This window comes from Melanostigma gelatinosum, assembly GCF_949748355.1.
Source record: "Melanostigma gelatinosum genome assembly, chromosome: 4".
In the NCBI taxonomy this organism is placed as follows: Eukaryota; Metazoa; Chordata; class Actinopteri; order Perciformes; family Zoarcidae; genus Melanostigma; species Melanostigma gelatinosum.
Window position 1 is genome coordinate 22,830,047 of NC_136637.1, and position 19,970 is coordinate 22,850,016.

The 19,970-nt window shown below is 39.0% G+C and overlaps 2 protein-coding genes across 2 annotated transcripts in view; both read left to right on the forward strand.

Annotated features, from left to right (window-relative positions):
• Positions 1-5,255, forward strand: part of LOC306776292 (ankyrin repeat domain-containing protein 13C-like) — a 31,944-nt gene extending 26,689 nt beyond the window's left edge. Inside the window, exons 10-13 of the mRNA XM_079266935.1 lie at positions 1,901-1,980; positions 2,339-2,437; positions 2,880-2,980; positions 3,139-5,255. Of these exons, the coding sequence (XP_079123061.1) occupies positions 1,901-1,980; positions 2,339-2,437; positions 2,880-2,980; positions 3,139-3,269 (411 nt within the window). The 3' untranslated portion in view covers positions 3,270-5,255. The remainder of the gene's footprint in view (positions 1-1,900; positions 1,981-2,338; positions 2,438-2,879; positions 2,981-3,138) is intronic.
• Positions 5,256-8,208: 2,953 nt separating this feature from the next.
• On the forward strand, positions 8,209-14,947 carry rsph4a (radial spoke head component 4A; the record flags this gene model as incomplete). Its single annotated transcript, XM_079267246.1, has 7 exons — positions 8,209-8,306; positions 9,604-9,826; positions 11,345-11,620; positions 12,709-13,149; positions 13,232-13,373; positions 14,476-14,593; positions 14,701-14,947. 7 exons carry the CDS (start codon positions 8,209-8,211, stop codon positions 14,945-14,947), a joined length of 1,545 nt encoding a protein of 514 aa, XP_079123372.1.
• Positions 14,948-19,970: the final 5,023 nt, after the last annotated feature.

Below are 19,970 nucleotides of genomic sequence, written 5' to 3' on the forward strand. Positions count from 1 at the left end.
TGACAGAGCTGACTGTGTTTAACAGATCAATAAAGTCTCGCTTCAGAACTTCAGACTGTTTCACAATATCACAGCTTCCTGTATGCACGATGATGTTTTCCGCTGTGGGAGAGTCAGCCACGATGTCCAGGATTTTGTCTCATGTCAGAGACCATATCTTTCGGAAAGCAGAGTATTTTGGTGTTCTTGCTGCACAGTTTTCTGACATCTTTTACAGCATAGTCACCAACAATCAGAGTCTCAGGCCCAGTCACTAGCATTGCCTGCGGCCTTTTCTCACATTGACTCTCAGTTTTTACCCCGCTTTGAGGAGATAGCTGCTTATCCAGGTCATCAGATGGAGATTTAGGATCCTGCAACAATGGAGCAAATCTGTTTTGAAGTTGTAGGCTTGGTTGTTGTGGAGGTGTTTTGCAGGTTTTACCTTCCTTAGCTGTCCTTGGCTTTGGCCGTCTGGGTGCAGGGGTTGAGGAGGAGTTCTGCCCGTGTGCTAGTGCAGGCCAGTCAGTCGCATCACAAATCTCAGGGCGCTGGACTCTGCCTGTTTGTCGTCCTCCCATATATTTTCTCTTCGGCTTTGCACCGAGAGAGTTCCTGGGAGGACCACCATTTGAAGATTCATTATCTGCTCTCTCCTCCTGTTTCTTGGTAGGCCTGGTTGTGCTAGTTAGCTGTGTCTTAGCTGGCGTTTGTCCAGTGTTTTGAGTCCATGGTAGAGTGGTATCATTCCCACACAGTCCATTTACCTCCACGTTTACTTCTAGTCGGTAGATTTTTGTTTCCAAGACTGCAATCTTCTGTAGGAGTTTGTAGTAGTCATCCGTGGAGAAGGGAGGCATCTTGCTGCTACTTAGCTTTAACTTAGCTGCTAGTTAGCATTAGCCAACAATCCAAATAGCTCGACGACTTTCTGGATTTGTCTTCACTCAAACGTTGAAGAGTGATAGATCTGGCAAGATATGTGTGATATATCTGGCAAATTGAAGCAAGCAGAGGCAAGAGCAAGCAGCAAAGCGACTGCACTCTCTCATCAAGCATGTGTGCTAGTGCAGGCCAGCCAGTCTCATATTTCCTGCTCACAAAAGAGAAGTCAGCTGGTGTGATTCAGTGTGAACTTTGGCAAGAACAATGAGTTCATTTCAGCAGAAAGTACATTTTATGAGAAACAGGAACTAAGTAAAAAAGTAAACGCATCAATTATTTGGAAAGTTTCCACCTCAGCAAATATTGATCTTGGCTGTAACTGAAACCAACTGTAGCCTGAGATGATGTCTTCATTGCTTTTGTTTCATATGGTTTACAGCTGCTGTATATATAGAAATCGTGTGAATAGAAAAAGGCTTAAGAGCAGGAACACTGAAGGTCAGGAAATAAGGACAACATGTAGGAAACTAGATTAAACTGCACTCTGTGAAGTAGTATCACGTCTCAGATGTTTAGCGGTGGTGTTCTAAATTATAGTAATTCAGTTACTTTGAAAAGGCCAAACAGCTTCACAGGTTTAGTGATGCACTGGGGCCCTCTAGTGGCCTGTGCTGTGCATGGCGTCGCTCTGTGGGAACAAACCGATACGGACTGATGCATGAGAAAAAGGTGTTACAATAATATTTAAGAGATTTCACTTTCTTCACTGAGGTCCTCGTGTGACTTTTGTCAAAGTTGCTGCTAAGCAGAAATTGGCAGCTGCATGTTTTACTAACAGCCCATTGTAAATAAAAACCACCTGTGGATAAGCTTAATGTTAGAAGATTCTCAGTTTAATCAGTAATCATTATGCTTGGTCTGACATCAGTGTGCATTTTAATCTCTGTTTTTATGTTCTTTTGTGTTTGTCCCTGCAGTAGTTTAGTCTTCAGATCTGCCCTTAACATGTTGTTTGTGTTTTCTTTGTGCTCTTCAGCCGGCGAGGAGGCAATCTTTAACTGCCCCTTCACCCAACACTGTTTCCTGGGAAGAATACATTTCTGCTGACAATGGAAGGTAGCTTTTTCAGAGGACACCAGACCATTAAGGGAAAATAATGTTACAGTAATTCAATTTAAGATTAATCACATTTCTTTACCAAATATATTGCTGCAATATCATTGTTACGTAACGTATGTCGTTTCCATTCATATTGTAGACTGCGTTCTCCTCTTGCACACATCGTATGTATGTCTGTATGTATGTTACTATAATTATATGTTACTTCCATGATAATATCTGTACAATTCAAAACTCGTGCATCCGTTTTCAGTATTGACAAAAAATACATGTGAGATTTCTGCATATTAACTGGCTGTAAGCGCTCGATCATGACATTCTAATCTGACAGGTTGTCGTTTCTCTCTCTGCTCAGAGCTCCCCATCTAGGAAGAGAGCTGGTCTGCAAAGAGAGCAAGAAAAACTTCAAAGCCACGATAGCCATGAGTCAAGACTTCCCTCTGGGCATCGAATCGTGAGTCTTCTCTTTAACTTTGTATCCAGTTATTAAAAAGCAGGCAGCCATAATTCCCCCATCTTGTTTTCTGTGGTGATCAAAAGAGAAATCACTGGTATGTGCAAACCACAAGAACTATTTTATTGGAAATATTTTCTCCATATATCTGTTTGTGTTATTACTGATTGTTTATGTATCAGCAATGTGTTACAGTTCTGTCCTGTGGGCTTCAAATGGTTGATATAATTGCGTTGATATAAGCAACAAATGAGGTTGAATGAATACTGTTGAATTGAACTTTGAAATAAACTATGACAAACTAATACATCTAACAAATGATGCCGCTATCTAAGAACCTGTAAATTATACCCAGTCAAATTTCCCTGATATGGTATTTATTTCAGCTATAACTTTAATTATTGTTCGTGTCTTCTCTACAACAAATTGTTTGTTTTGTCAGGTTGTTGAATGTTCTGGAGGTGATTGCACCCTTCAAGCACTTTAATAAACTCAGAGAGTTTGTTCAGATGAAGCTCCCTCCTGGCTTTCCTGTCAAACTGGGTAAGTAGATGTAATTCCAAAAAGCATGCTGTATAAGAGAGACAGTAAATTGAAAGGGACTTTTTTCATTTGATATTTCAAATATGGAAAGAAATCGATCACAGGCAGGGATAACAAAATGAAACGTGATTCATAATTCTGCTCGTGTCTCCCTGCAGACATCCCTGTTTTTCCTACGATCACAGCCACCGTGACGTTTCAGGAGTTTCGCTATGATGGGTTTGATCAGTCCATTTTTACCATTCCCAACGACTATAAAGAAGACCCTAGCCGCTTCCCTGACCTTTAACCTCTTAAGCTGGAACAGGAAACAAATGTGCAACGAGGGAACATGATGCTACAAAATGTACTTTTCTAATTGAAAAAGGAAAAATGGAGAGAGAAAAAAAATAGTGGTCATTTTTCCTTGACAGTTTATGAATTTCTATCTTCCATCCCAAACCCTGAACACAAACAGCAACAAGACAACCAGAGTTTGACATACAGGACTAAAATGCCATCATCAGAGCTGGTGGAAGCCCACTGTGGCAGAGAGGTCGAAATCTCCTGACATTAACGAGGCGTTTTGAAGCGCAGTGTTGCAGGTGTTTACTTTAATCCAGCAGCCGAGGCAGGAAACTTGGAGCTGAGGGTCTGAAAGGCTCATCAGTGAGAAGGCATTGAAGGTAGAGTGAGTTTTTTTGGATATGGGGTATAAGCAGAACACAGACAATCGGTTGATGCTATGTATTTAAGTATGTAAGTAATGTTTATAAAGGGAATGTGTTTAACTGACCTGTAGTAAAGCACTGTGGGAGAGGAATTCCACCAAAAATTACTTTTTAGGTCCTTTTTCCTGCTAAAGTAGGCTTTTAAAAATGTACGATATTAGATCTGAGACATAAACTGTATATAATCTAATGCCCACCTGTTAGACAGGTGTGTATGAGAATAAAACCACTACTTTTTTACACTCTATTCTTTAACAATATCACCCACAGATGTAATGCCACTTGAAATTCACAACATTGAAAATAAGTTTTCGAAAATGTTATGTGAAGTAGTGTCTTTTGTAGGCTAAAACCCTAAAAATCAGTTTTTGCAGAATTCCTTAAATTGTTTGTGAATGAGTGTTTGTGTGTAACATTGATTTCAATGGGCATGGAGTTGCATCACTGAACTTTCGGGCACTAATAAGATCCATGACAGCCACTCTACATTCAGCTGAGTTCATCAACACTCATTTTGGGATACACCTTTAATCCTGAATTTGAAATATTATTGTTTAACTAAGGCAATGCTGGAAATACTGCAATTTATATGGTACCACAAAGTCTTCTCTTAGTTTGTTGGCGTGTCAGCGCGTGTAGGTAATAATATCAAAGCCTTTTGTTTCTTACTACACCTTTTTAAACTATGTACAATAATGCAAAAATAACTATGGATTGCATAGTGGATACATATTAGGAATGAATGAGTGACTACAACATTCATGCCATTTTTACACCATAACAATAACCAGTACAGCACAGTATGTAAATACATGTTTTATGACCTTTTGTCTTTTATGTTCTTTTTTTATTGTTCTTTGTGTTGGTGATTTGAAGATGTCATCTACAAAAGGAACATTTGTGGATTTTTTTTTTTCTTTTTTTTTAATGTAGCATCATGAGTTTGTTGATTTTCTTTTATTTTTTTTGACGTGGTGGCAGTTGCTATTTTTGTACATACTTGTAATGTTTTAAAGAAAAAAGGAATCTCTTAATTCTTCTGTCATTATTTCCCTTCCGACTATATCTGATAAAACCTCCAGGTGTGATTATCAAACAATCAACTTCACAGGGTGAAAAGCACAAAGCATCAGGCTTCCTCTGGAAACAAAGTTATTTGTTTGTAGCTGCTGCTATGGTTCATGAGCCCTTAATTATGTCGATACCTACAAGTGTTGTGATCGTGTTTGTTGGTTAACTTGCCTGCTCCTGGAGTTTAAAATGAAGGTGTACACAGATGTGGTGGCTCAGTGTCGTTAGACACATCGTTATTAACGAAACGTACATTTAATGCATTTTATACATTAGTTACATTCCTCTGTATGGGCAAGTGCAGCTAACAAAACTGAAAGTGTGCCTCCTTACTGACATATCCATTTTCATTTCATGCTCCTTCCTGTGTTCAGCTGCTTGAATTTTCCATGTTTTAAGTAGGAAATGTATCGTTAATCATGTTCGTTGTACAGCAAAGACTGTTGTATAAGTCTGCAAAACTATTTTCATATAAAATGTACTAAAAATTAAAATTTCACATATCTGAAAGAGTTTTTGGACTCGTTTTTCACTACCATGATTTACTGTTGCTTATTAAAACCTTTTTAATATGATGACAAAAGATCATAAGACATCATAGTATTCTATGAAAATGTCCCAAACGGGTCAATTTTATAGTACACCATAAATAATCAAAAAAATTCATAGTATTTCATAAGCACGTCATAGTATGCATGTCATATAAATGTAAAACATGTCATTGTATATAGTATGCAATAAAAATGTCATGATGTATTATGACATTAAAATGTCGAAAAAATAGTAGGCAAGGCAAGTTTATTTGTATGGCACATTTCAACAACAAGGTAATTCAAAGTGCTTCACATAAAACCATTAAAAGCATCAAAACATAAGGCAAAAGAAAAGGAGATTTCAAAACAATTAAGAACATTCATTGCATTAAAACTTTTTTTTTTTTTAACTAAGAAATAAAATACAGTAGTAAAATGCAGAAATGCAGGAAATTGATTAATATATTAATTGAATGTGGTTCAATTAAAGGCAGCAGCAAACAAAAGTCTTCAATCTTGATTTAAATGAGCTGAGGGTCTCAGCAGACCTGCAGTAAAAGATTACAACTAATGTCGTATGGCATAAAAAGGTCATGGTATAGAACACCATTGAGATTCATGTATGCCATAAACCACATTATAAAAAAGGTATAGTATGTATGCCAGTAAAATTTGTATAAAAAGAATAATATAGCATGCCATAAAAGATTATTAAAATATAATAATGTAGTAGGCCATAAAAAATATGAATGCTATTGTTAAGAACATAAAGTAAAAGTATAGCATGTCAAATGACATTTTGAATTATATCATTAAATGTATTTTTAAAAAGATGGAATGTTCCAATATGTAAACAATCTTCGACTGGGTCATAAAAATGCTAAAAATTGACAATTGACAGACAATGTTGATATTGGCATTGGTATCAGCTGACAAGGTATGTTTATAAATGGCAGTGGCACGGCCTCCCTACTCACTGTACCTTGCACATGTTTAAAATAAAACATGAATATATGAACCTGTGTATTATTTGAATAGCTTAGTATTGAATGCACAATAAAGAGGTATGTTTATACATGGCACTAGGCCCAGTTTAATATAAAATACAATTGTATACAATATATATATATAGTCGGGGGTCCCTGCTCCATCTCTATCAGTTCCTTGGCCTGAAAAACGTTGAAGACCCCTGTCGTAAAAAATGTCAAAAAACTAAATGTGATGAATTGAATTTGTTTATTTAATTAATTCATTACAATAAAAATATTATAAAAAAAGGTCACAGTATGGTCTGTTGCCGAAATTTTGCAGTTTGTCTTAAAATGTCCAAAAAGTCATAGTATGTTTACATAAAATAAGTGCAGTATATCATAAAAATAACTTGTAAAAAATATCATACTATGAAATTACATGTCAGTATAGTATTGGTATTGTGGTATAGTGAATTATAAAGATTTGTAACAAAAAGAGTATGAAGAGTATTCAAATATGGCATCAAAATAGTTCATAAAAAGTAGTAATATAGTGTGCCATAAAACAATTCATGAAAAAGTCAAAGTAAAGTTTGTCATTAAATAGGAAAATAGTGATGGTATAGCCTGTCATGAAATGCTTTTAAAAAGTCATAATGTTAAAATAGTAATGAAAAAGTAAAAACTAAAAGTTGAATGTATGTCCAAAAGTTATTAGTATATTATGTCAAAGAAATGTTAAATAAGTCCTGGTTTAGTATATAAAAAAACAGCCAAAAATAATAATTATAGAGCATCGCATGAAGAAAAAGGAGTATGTGATAAGAAAAAGGCAGTATGGTGAGTCATAAAAAAAATCGAAATATCATAGCAGTATGTCATAAAACAATGTCCAAAAAATCACAGTATATGTCATGAAATTAAAATGACAACCGAAGTTCAAAGTTCAAAGTTTGCTTTATTGTCAATTCCACAATATGTACCGAACATACAGAGGAGTTGAAAAGACGTTTCTCTTCAGACCCACATATGAACATATAAAGTGAATACAGTGCAATAGATTAAAAAAAAAACATTTAGACAACATATGTATTATCAGAAAAAAACTATCAATCTGTATTTAGCAGCAGTCGGACATATTGTATGTAAGTCATACACATATTGTAATAAGTCATTAAAATGTCAAAAAAGAAATCATAGTACATGAAAATGTACTGTGCAGCAGCGCCCTTTGCTTGTATAGAAGAGGGAGAAAAAGCTTACAGCACCTGGTATTCCCAGGCGGTCTCCCATCCAAGTACTGACCAGGCCCGACCCTGCTTAGCTTCCGAGATCAGACGAGATCGGGCGTGTTCAGGGTGGTATGGCCGTAAGCGAAGAAACTACCTACCAAAGGGCCCTTGAAAGATACTGCTCTTATGTCAATCTGTAGCACTTGCACATTGCCCGGTAATCGAATACACGCTCGAAAAATCAATTCCCTTGATAACCATACTAACATACTCTGTCAATTTTACATTAATACAGGCTATGTTATACAACTATTACTGGATTATTATCACTGATCACCCCCTTACCAAAGCAGCATAGAGTATAGAATTTTATGTCATCAATATCATAGTACAGTAAGTCACCAAAAACGTCACGGTACAGTATGTCATCAAAATGTCCAAAAAGTCACAATAAATGTCATAAAATTAAAATGACAACAAAACGTCATAGTATATGTGACAAAGTGGGTGAGAACACTCCATTTGTCCCCAAATTACATTCATCTATAAACCATGTGTTCTCGAGGGAGCTCGCGGTGCTCTCGCGAACCTAGCAACCATTCTGTTGCAGTAACCATAGCAACCGGTGAAGTTTGGAGCCACACCGGAGCCACACCGGAGCTAACTACGCCGTTAATTCATCGTTGTGAACGCTACTAAAACAGAAGTACGATGGACGCAGAGCGAGACGACAGTGAGCAGAGTCTGCAGTCAGCGGCCTCGTTTAAGGCTCTCATGATGACGAGCAGCACGCAGAGCAACATGAACCTGTGAGTGATGAATGAACGATGAACAGTTAGCTCACAGTTAGCTAGCTAGCTCACGGCTGCGGTGTCGGTTGGTTACAATGCATCACGTGATGTAAACAAGTAGGAATTACAACGAAGGCTGGTTGAGAGTCAGATTTTACTGTATGCAGAAACAAAATCAAATTCATCAAACTGTCAACATTTTCCAACAACAAGCCCTTAATTCACCGCCTTCACATGCTGGACCCTGCTCCTTGTCTGGCAGGTTATTAACAGATTTGAGGACACAGCACTCACAGGTCTAATCTTCCGTGTGTCGGTGACAAATCCGGAAAAATATATATTTTTAAAGATAACTACTTCTACTATTAATTATCATAATCACTTTATCTGACATAAATAACATTTGAATCCTTACAATTGTTCACACAGACACAGCGAGCCTCTACATTACTAACGTTACTCATCACAAGACTTGTTCTGCCTGAAGTTGGTAAAGGTGTTGCTGTCCTCCATGTTTGGCTCCAGGAGGTTGAGGATGCTCCTTTAGAAATACGCTGCTGTGAGAATGACCGTTGTAAACTCCCTTAGGAGCCTAAAGGACGGCATCCGATCATAAGGTGCTCTAGATTTGGTAACAAAGCCAGTATAAATTATCTCTTCATCTGAGCACCACTGGTGGTTGATCATCTCTCTTCACCGATTGTATTGTCCGGTCCTAGCGGTGAATGGAGAGCCCCACTGGAACAACGGCCGAGTCATCAGCAAAGGAAAACTTAACAGGACATTTTCAATTGCATACATGTGAAGTTTATTCAGTTAAAAAAAAAAGCACTCAGTGGTTCTCAAGTTTATATGGAAAACACAGAAAATCTGGTTGTCAATATCACTTTGCAGTCATAACATAATACAAAACTGAACAAACCCATGCTCTGTACAGTTATACATTTGTAGTGTTTGTAGCGCGACTGTGTCTCAATGGTAGAGCGGGGTCGTCCTTCAATCAGAGGATCTGCGGTTCAATCCCCGGCTTGTCCATGTTGCCTTGTCCTTGGGCAAGACACTTAACACCTGCTGTGTGTGAATGGGTGTAAATGTTAGATGGGACGGTGGCACCTTGCATCCATCAGTGTATGAATGGGTGAATGACATGTTGAGTTAAAGCGCTTTGAAAACTAGAAAAGCTCTATACAAGCACAGACCATTTAGTATAAGTATGCTTATATGTGTGAATAACATTTCTGGGAGGACATTTCCTAAAATGATCACCAGATGGTCAAACGCTGAGGAAGCTGATGTCTTTCTTTTCACGTTCCAGTTATGACCACCTCACCCAGGTGCTGATGAAGGTGATGGATGAGCATCCACAGAATGCGGTGGATGTGATTGAGGATATAAGCCAGGATGTGAAGCGGACTTTTTTTGAAGCGAAGCAAAGCACCCTGCGAGACCTTCCACAGACTACGGCTGCTGAGCTGCTGGCTGAGAAGCAGCGCCTGCTGTTTGCTGGGCCAGAAGAGGATGACCAGGAGGAGAAAGCGGTATCGGCAACATACACACTATGAATTTGTCTTGGTGATTTGAAGGGGAAATTACATACAGGCGATAGGGCTTACCTGTGAAACATTGGATTGTAAATTGAAAGTGTTTTTAGACACGTAATGAAGCCAGGTTACAAATCAGTTCTTTTAACAGCATTTTATTGACTGTTATATATGGCAATTGTCCAGAACTGTAAAGAAAAAGTACTGACAGCTGTTATAATATGTCTGGTTGGATTCATAATCTTAATTTTTTTCTTTGACATCTGGTCAAAGGTCCGGATTTAGGTCAAAAATTTAAATTTTAGACTGCAAGTAATGTTAACACAAACAAAGTTATTTTCCTAAACCCAACTAAGAAGGTGTGTTGCTTAAACCTAACTAAGGTTTGTTGCTTAAACCTAACTAAGAAGGTGTGTTGCTTAAACCCAACTAAGAAGGTTTGTTGCTTAAACCTAACTAAGAAGGTGTGTTGCTTAAACCTAACTAAGGTTTGTTGCGTAAACCTAACTAAGAAGGTTTGTTGCTTAAACCTAACGAAGAAGGTTTGTTGCTTAAACCTAACTAAGAAGGTGTGTTGCTTAAACCTAACTAAGAAGGTGTGTTGCTTAAACCTAACTAAGAAGGTTTGTTGCTTAAACCTAACGAAGAAGGTTTGTTGCTTAAACCTAACTAAGAAGGTTTGTTGCTTAAACCTAACGAAGAAGGTTTGTTGCTTAAACCTAACTAAGAAGGTTTGTTGCTTAAACCTAACTAAGAAGGTGTGTTGCTTAAACCTAACTAAGAAGGTTTGTTGCTTAAACTATTGGGTCTACAGATGAAAAATAGCCTTTTGGCTAACTCTGGCAGAAATGCAGAAATGTTTTTATTAATGTGCACTGTCCCGTTCAAATACACCAATAAAATAAACCTAACTAAGAAGGATTGCTGCTTAAACCTAACTAAGTTTCCTGTGAAGACGGGTGTTTATTTTGAAGGGACTGTATGCATGTAACGAGCGTAAATTGACACGTGTTGCTGGCTTTGGTAGGAAAAACGCATGAAAAATGAGAAGTGACTTTTCATAACATATCATACAAACCGTTATATGAGGATACGTTGTGTGTGCTTATAAGAAAAGCTCATGACACAAAGAGCCCTTCCGTACAGACACACACAAGGCCCCACTCATAGCAACAGACCCCCAAATTGTGGTTGTTTTGTTTCTTTTTGAGCAACATTCTACCTGTTAAGTATTGCCTTTGGATGACAAATGCACCTAATGAAACTAAGTATTTAGTTGTCGCTCATGATTTAAAGAGCATATCTACCTGCCATTTAAATCTGGTGTTCCCAGAAGGCTGTTTGTCCAGGGTCTTTGCTGTTTCACTGATTCGCACAACTGTCATTTGTAAATGGATGAGTAACCATTATAATGTTGCCTGCCAGGCTTACCTGAAAATATATTTTGTGGGTATTACTCATATAGTAAACAGAGCTGAATTTGTACAATTTAACATGTTCATTGGTCTTCATCAGATGGAGTCACCTCTCCCTAATGTGAGTGTGATTGGCTTCTACTGGGAGCAGGCTGGAGTAGGTCTGGGCAGAGAGGAGATGCTGCGGGTTTTCCTCGCACTGAAGCAGCTCGTTGAGTCGCAGAAACTGCTGCGCTGCCGACTGTGGGGCAAGATTCTGGGAACGGAGAGCAGCTATATTGTTGCTGAAGCCGAATACGAAGTGGGGGAGGTAGAGAGGAGCTCTGAAGAATCAGCTGAGGAAGAGGAGAGAGAAGCAGAGATTGAGGAGGATGAGGTGAGGAAGAGAAAAGTACTCAATCTATGAACCAGATACTCTTTATTTATTCTCAAACTGTGGCAGGGGTCTTTATTTACCTCCGCTTCAGAACCAGGCCTTTATTTGAATCCATTTTTCTTATGTTAAAAGTATATTTGATACATATTTTAGTAGGACTCCTCCCCTTTCCTGATTTGCACTGTTTAATCAGCTGTTAATGCAATCTCAACACTTTCTCCATGTTTGCTCCATGTTTACGCATTTACCTCCTTGAAAAACACAAATCCCCAAGTTGTCATTTACTGATTATTTCCAATCACATGCACTTTTCCGTTTTTTGTATCACTGTTGGCTTTTGTCGGTGAAACCCACGACCTCCTGCAGGGCTATTGAAAGCCTAGGCTAAGAGGAAATAATGCCTGACAGAAAAAGCAATAAAGCCTGCCCCTCTCCTGATTGGCTGTCTACAGGGCTTGACATTAAGCTTATTTAGCCATTTGTCCTCCGGGAAAGGAGCTGAGATGTTTTACTTGCCCGATCGTCAAACTTTAAAATATAGGCCTATTAATAAATTAATCCAATCCATAAAGATTTGGAGAATTTTACAATTTTTTTTTATCCTTTTACTTTGTTAATAGTAATTTATCGTGGTTATTTGCATAAAAACACACAATTCAAATGAGGAAACAATTTTTGGGGGGGTATTCACAGTATTAATAATTATAAGCAGCTTAATGCTAGTGTTAGGAAATGAAACGGGTCGCAACTCTAATATTTATTTTTGTGTTGCTGTGAAAACATCTCCTTCAACCAATGAAGTTTATTGCCAAAACCACATTTTACCTGATTACACCTGAACACATAATGAAAACGTTGTAATTGACCTTCCTCCAATACAAACTTTTAATGTTTGGAGCATGAACGCACCATAATGTAACCGAAAGGAGCCTTTATCAGCAGCACTGTGCTCGGGAGAGACAGGTCACTGCAACTAGTCTGAGCAGCATGCATGCTTCTTCCAGAGTGTCCCTTACTCTTTTCAAGGGAAAGAATAGAAATGAATTGTTTGAGTAATTCCTCTGGTCTTGTGGTGGCTTTGCTTTCAGGGGGATCCACTTCCTCGGTCCACCTATGAACCCCTTCCAGCACTGCCGGAGGAGAATCTAGGAAGAGGTGCTAACAAGTGTGTTTATTATGTGTGCAAAGAGCCAGGTCTTCCTTGGGTAAAGCTCCCTTCAGTCAGTCCAGCACAGATCACTGTTGCTCGCCAGATCCGTAAATTCTTCACTGGGAGGCTGGACAACCCAGTTGTCAGCTACCCGCCTTTCACCGGGAATGAAGCCAACTACCTGAGAGCACAGATTGCTCGGATCTCTGCTGGCACACAGGTCAGCCCCGAAGGCTTCTACAAGCCTGCAGAGGATGAAGACTATGAGGAAGCCTTGAACAGCGTTGAAGTGAATCCTGACTTTGAGGGCATCTCTGTTGCTGAGTTGGCTGAGTCTTTGTCCACCTGGGTGCATCATGTTCAGCACATTCTGCAGCAGGTACAAGTCTGATCCCAACAGGTACATGGACCATTTTCTCAAGTGATAAGCGTATTTAATGTGTTAGTATGGACTATTTTAGGGCCGCTGTACTTTGGCGGACCTGGCTAAGAAAACGGGAGATGACTTCAACGAGGAAGGAGAGGCTGAAGAGAGGAAAGATGATGATGAACCTGAGCAAGAAGTTGGACCCCCTTTGCTTACCCGTCTCTCCGAAGATGCAGGTCAGTCTTTGACTTTGGACATTTTCATGCCAAACCACTTTTGTGTTCAAAAGGTAACTTATGATTTCATTTCCACATGGGATCGGGTGACTTGTTGCCTTCACATCTCCCCAAATGAATCCCACATCTTCACAGTTTCAGTCAGATTTACTCACTAAAATCTCCCAAATGTCACTGTCCTTACAGTGCTGCCCAGCTGCCAAAATCCAGATGATATCAGAAGGCAATAAAAATGTTGATATGCTCATCAATTAAACTAGAAAATGCATTTCCTGCAGAAAATGCATGTGAATTCTGAGAGCTTAAATAAATTGCAAAGCATTACAGAACATATGAAAGTATTTAAATGAAAATGCACTGCACTGCTGAAAAAGAACTGGAAACTGAAATGTAAAACTGGAAGAATTGGTTACTGAACTGCAATACGTGAAGAAGCTAAGAGCTGAGTACACTGGTGGAAAAGCTGGAAGCTAAACTGGGATACTGTCAAAAGGTGGAAATTGAAATGAATTAACTGAAAAGGCGGAAAGCAGAAATGCTTTGGACTTTAAAAGGCAGAAAAGTTTGAATTTTTTTTTTTTTTAAACGACCATAAATGTCCTGGTTTCTTCAGCTGAAAGTATGAAGGACTAGTCAATCGAACAAAAAAACAGAAGAAGTATAAATACTTTGTGACCTTTTTAAAGCTTACATGAAATCTATACATTAAAAGTCTGCAGAAGTAGCAGATATTGCTACTATTATACCATTTGGCCTTTATTTTCCACAATCCCCCCTTTTAGAGGGTCTCTGCAGAAAAGGGAAAAGGCTTTTAGTTTGAAAAATACATATAACAGGTCACTCAAAGGCCCCTTAAACTCCTGTTACCAACTAGGGGCTTTTGTTTTGGAAATCCAGTCGCCTATGTGAACTCCTGTTGGTGCATCACCTAAAGAATCTATAAATAGAATCTTGTTTTGTGTTGGTACTCCTGCCCATTTCTCCAAACTGGGTGACGTGCTGACCGTTATCAACAGTAGATAGTACACTGACAATGGATAAGTAAACCAAACCTTTGTCCTTAAAGGCAGCGACATCTTTTTTTTATATTTGTGTCTCTCAGAAAAGTTCAACATTCCTCCCTGGACCTTGAGGGTATCCTCCACTCTCACCTACCAGCATGCATTGGCTGTGATACGTTCTAACCTTTGGCCAGGGGCATATGCATACAGTTGTGGAAAGTACGTGAAAAGATCAGAATACTCTCACTTCCTGTGTTTGATTTCTCACAGTATCCTAAAGACAACGTTGTAATTTACAACCAACCATGTGCTGTCTCTTGATTTAGGACGTTTGAGAACATATATGTTGGATGGGGTCTGAAGTATGCAGGTGAAGGCTACAGCCCTCCTGTACCCCCGCCACCACAGAACGAATATCCAAGCGGACCAGAAATCACAGAGGCCCTGGACCCATCACTGGAGGAGGAGCTGGCACGGCAAGAAACTCTGGAGGAGGAGCGAGATGCCGAGGAAGAGCTGGAGGAAGAGCTGGAGGACATAGACGGTGAGGACGACGAGGAAGATGACGATTGACATTTTTCAAGTATTTATTTGTACTTCAATGGCCAAATAAATCAGTTTATTATCAATCAGTTTATTCAGCAACATGGCTTGCTATTGTAAATTCAGGTTAATATGTTCAACATCTGAACAGGTCACTTGTGTAAAGATGAGGCAATGCTTGCGGTGGCAATGTACCAAAAGTTTGTTAAATGTATCCTGTGGAAGTTTTGACCGCTATGGAACAATGTTTTACAGATGTTGGTTATTTCCCTCTGACTTTAGGGAGGGGAGACTTTTATTTTTATCCAACTGGTTCTGCCCTAGCTGCAGTGCACACCAATAGCCAGCAGGCAGCACATGTGAGCAAAGTAGTAAACAAAAATATGTAGCCTAATGTATGTTATGGTCATAATATACCCTGCAAAAGAATAAAAAAAACCTTCACCAAATAATTCAGTTTCTTCTGTCATTTCACATCTAGTTGTTACAAACACACACTTAGTAATGAAGCAGAGTCTCTAACGGGTGCAATCGTTTTTTATTTCCTGGTATAAAAGCACCTTTAGTCTGGAAGACTGAGGGATGTTTCGCCTCAGCCCAGGTCTCATAGCTATGATCAAGGTTTTGTACCAAGACATTGAGAGTGTACTCAAAATGAATGAAGGCCATAGGGCTCCCTTCAGAGTCCACAGAGCGGTGAGACAGGACTGCTCTCCCTCATGGATGCTGTTTCTGTTGATTATTGAACCCATGTTGTATAAAATAAGAGCAAACATCAAAGGTCGGGTGTTAAAGGTCACATTTGATCAGCTAATACTGACACCATTGTTCTTTTTTATTAAAAACCAGAGGGAGATTAGAAAACTGGGGACTATCTGTTCAAGATTTTGGCACCATATCAGCTGCGAAGATGAATTTGGCAAAAAATGAAGCGCTGGCAATTGGGAGCTGGGGTCCGCCCAGTCTACCAGGAGGGTGGACCTTGAAAAGGGACGTTTTTATAGAAAGTGAAAATAGAAGGTGTCCTGCAGAGGCAGAGCACTAGTTAATAATACTTTGGTGGCACAGCTTGGCCAGTAGAACCACCTAAATGCCAAACACAAAGGTTAAAGGCCATCTTGGTGGACTTCTTCTGGGACAGGCTGCATCGGCTGACCTGCCGATCCGCTCAGCTGTTTGGGTCCTTAAGTTATCTTCCCAACAGAAAAGGCAAATGGACACAACACTAAGTGATAAAGAACATATCAATATTTATTTATTTTTTGTACAGGGCCACCACCTGTTCTGGTTTTTGGGCTGCAATTAAGAGCACACACACACACACACACTCTCTCACTCACACACACGGTCTAAAGTGAGATCAGAATGGCTGTAAGAGACCGACATGTAGATGCTTTACCGGATCATTACTCTTTAATGTAATGTGTTACGGTAAAAATAGTTATTTAACACCATCAAATATTGCACATGCAATGCCTTGTTGTGGGGAGAACCAGAAAGAAGAGGAACAATTGTACAGCAGAGCTCAGCATGAACTGAACACCCAGCAAGTGAAAGGCGGTGAAAGTAGCATTTTAACCTTTGCTTCCATTTTCATGGACCTCTTCCCATCCTTTATTGTTCTTTGTCTTGTCCTCCTCCTCCTCTGATGTGTTAGAGGAGTCAGACATCGTATCATAGGAAGATTACATTGAGCGTTAACAAGATACAAATACAAACATAAGGCTTACAGCACAATGCCCAAAGAAAAACATAGGTGCATGAATACTCTACTAGAGTCCAGAGTTAGACTTATATAAGACCCAACTGTGTGTTGGGAGACTTACTGAATGCCAACTGTTCTTTCAGATCGTCTCTCTCCTGGGTCAGCTCATCTCTGCCCTCAGCTTACACACCTCCAACTCATGGGATTTGTTTTTGGCTTCCAGCTGTGCAGTAGAAGCTATTGACACACTTAATAGAAGTAGAAGAGTTTATTATTGAATACATCTATTACCCTTATTTGCATGTCTGCTATAAGCCTAATAGCTCTTAATTACTCCACTCATATGAACAGATAAATGGTCATCTAACATCGTCATTATCGGTTACATCCCAAGTCTCTTAATTGCATCCCCGTTTCCCTCACTTGCAAACAAGAGACTTGGGATGTAGCCTTAGCTAGCTGTTAGCAACCACCTTTTTTAAAGACACGAAAAGGCTTCAAAATCCCAGAGAGGGATATTTACTCACGTATTTAACGTCGTAGAACCAAACATTAAAATCTCTAAAGCTTCCGTTAACCCAAAGCCTTATTTCAGGCATTTGACCAAAACCTGAATTATTGAATATATGATTGAAAAACTGATTAAAACTAAAACCTTTACAGTATATATATATGTATCTGTATGTACAGTATAATCCTTCTGAGCAGGCATTCTAGGCACGGGCGAGTTAAAGTGTCCTTTAAAGACACAGACACCCAAGCTCTGCTCTACAAAACTAGTTTCCACCCAAAACACACCTATGCAGGCCTGATTAAGTCACAATTGTTGAGGTTTCACAGAATCTGCACTGAACAGGAGGATTTTAATTCGGCAGTCAGAGTGTTGTTTCGAGCTTTGACCAGCAGAGGATACTCTCAGACTTTTCTTAGAAAATGCAGGAGGTCATTTCAGCAAACTAAACCTACAGTAGTAACTTATAACCTTCCATTTGTGACTACATTTTCCCCGTCAACTGTTGAACTGATCAGAGAAAGTAGGAGGAACTTTCACAAACACATTACAGGAACCTCAACATCTTTTTTTGTAAAGTAACTAAAAAAGTAACTTTTTAAACCCTAACCCTAACCCTAACCCTTAGGAGGGCCCCGCTCTTAACTAACCCTAACCCTAACCCCCTAACCCAACCCTAACCCTAACCCTAACCCTAACCCACCCTAACCCTAGCCCTAACCCTTGTGCCAGTGCCCCTCGTGGCCCTCTTAGGAGGGCCCCGCTCTTAACTAAACCTAACCCTAACCCTAACCCAACCCTAACCCTAAGTTACTTTGCAAAAAAAGTTACTTTTTTAATTACTTTTCAAAAAAAGTTACTTTTTTAGTTACTTTGGAAAAAAAGTTACTTTTTTAGTTACTTTGGAAAAAAAGTTACTTTTTTAGTTACTTTGGAAAAAAAGTTACTTTTTTAGTTACTTTGGAAAAAAGTTACTTTTTTAGTTACGTTGAAAAAAAAGTTACTTTTTTAGTTACGTTGGAAAAAAAGTTACTTTTTTAGTTACTTTGTAAAAAAAAGTTACTTTTTTAGTTACTTTGTAAAAAAAAGTTACTTTTTAGTTTCTTTGTAAAAAAGTTACTTTTTAGTTTCTTTGTAAAAAAGTTACTTTTTTAGTTACTTTGGAAGTTTGGAAGAAGACAGAGTTTGCTAATGTTTGCCTGGCTCGTAACACTGAAGAGCTATCATCAGATACGAAGAGACAACTTGATTTTTTTCGTGAGCCTGTTTCATGTGTGTTGAATTTAAATATTAGACAACTTTTCATCACCCTCACTAAGTCATATTTAAGATTGTCTTGAGGTGAGAATATTGATCGGTTCCTATGTAATTAGCTTTTAGATGGCTTGTTCTTTGTTATCTGACTTTCAAGATGTGAAAGAAAGGCAGAATAGTTGTTGAGATGTGTTCACACATGAATGCTTACATTTGGTTACATTGCTATTTGCTGTCATTGAAAATAAAATGATAAAATAACAATGTATGTATAGGCTACTTGTATTGTTTAAAATAATGTCAGCAGGGACTGTTGGACCTTGGGCATTTTCACATTATCAAATTTGGCCCTCTTTGAAAAAAGTTTGGACACCCCTGTTATACACGGTACTAGGCCCAGTTTAATATAAAACACAATTTTATACCAGTGGCGGGCCATCAGGGCCTGCAAAGCCTTCTCTGCTCGCCTAAAAAGAATCACTAAGTTATATCTATTTTATAATTTTTCTTAAATACACTACATGTATTATAATTCATAAAAATATTTTTCCCATTATCTTATTTTCTCATTGCACAGCTACTGTCTTCCTCAGTTGCTCTGCTTCCAGTGCAGCTTGTGTTAAGTCGAGCTTTTATCCAATCAGATTTCACCTTGTGTCTCTTGGTCAGAAGAGAGGCCCGAGGCCTGCAGACTCTCACCTGCAGCCAGTGCAGATTAAAGTGAATGGGGACGATATTGTTGATTGTCACAGTGTTTAACCAATCAGATCTTTAGTTTGACATGTTGGGCGTAGTCTTTGACGTATCAGAGCCTGCAAGCCGGCCTATGATGACGTCAGCATTACACGCCGCTCAGTGACCATGTGTAGCTCTGCCGCGAGGTGCAGAATGCGCTGTGATTGGTCAGGGGGCGAGTACGCGACTATCGTGAAACGAAACTTAACAGCAGAGGCTGTCGGGTAGTGAATCGCATCACGTGATGCAGCTCAGCCAATCAAATATGGGCATTCTGACTCCAGTGAGACGTAGCACACACCATGACACAGGGGACTGAGACGAGGAAAGACATTGCAGAGCAGTACATTCAACGTTGTAGTTGTGAAAGTAAAATCCTATGATAATCTCTTTGGGTCGCGGCTTGTCATCAAGACCACAAAACCCAAACGGCTGCATCTTCCTTTACATGACGAGAAATGAAAAATAAATATTGCTTCTCTCCCACTTTGAAAATCCCTGATTTTAAACCGTACGCTGAGGAAGAAGCACGTCTCTTTAGTGTCATTGTGTCGGATGTGCAGCACAGACAGCACGAGCATGAGGACGGGAACACGGGGGAGGTTCAAGCTCTTTGAAATCAGTGTTGTATTGGTTCAATAAAGCCATTCATAAAGTATGTTTCGACATGAATAAAACACGGATTCATGATCGTCACTGACACGAGTACGGTTACTCCAGGATGGTAGTTCAGCGCCGACACTACGCAGCATTTTCTCTCTCACACACTCACACAAATAAAAACTCAAAACTCTTATCAAAATATATTTTATTCTGGACTTTTGTTCTACTGATCTGACTTCAATGAT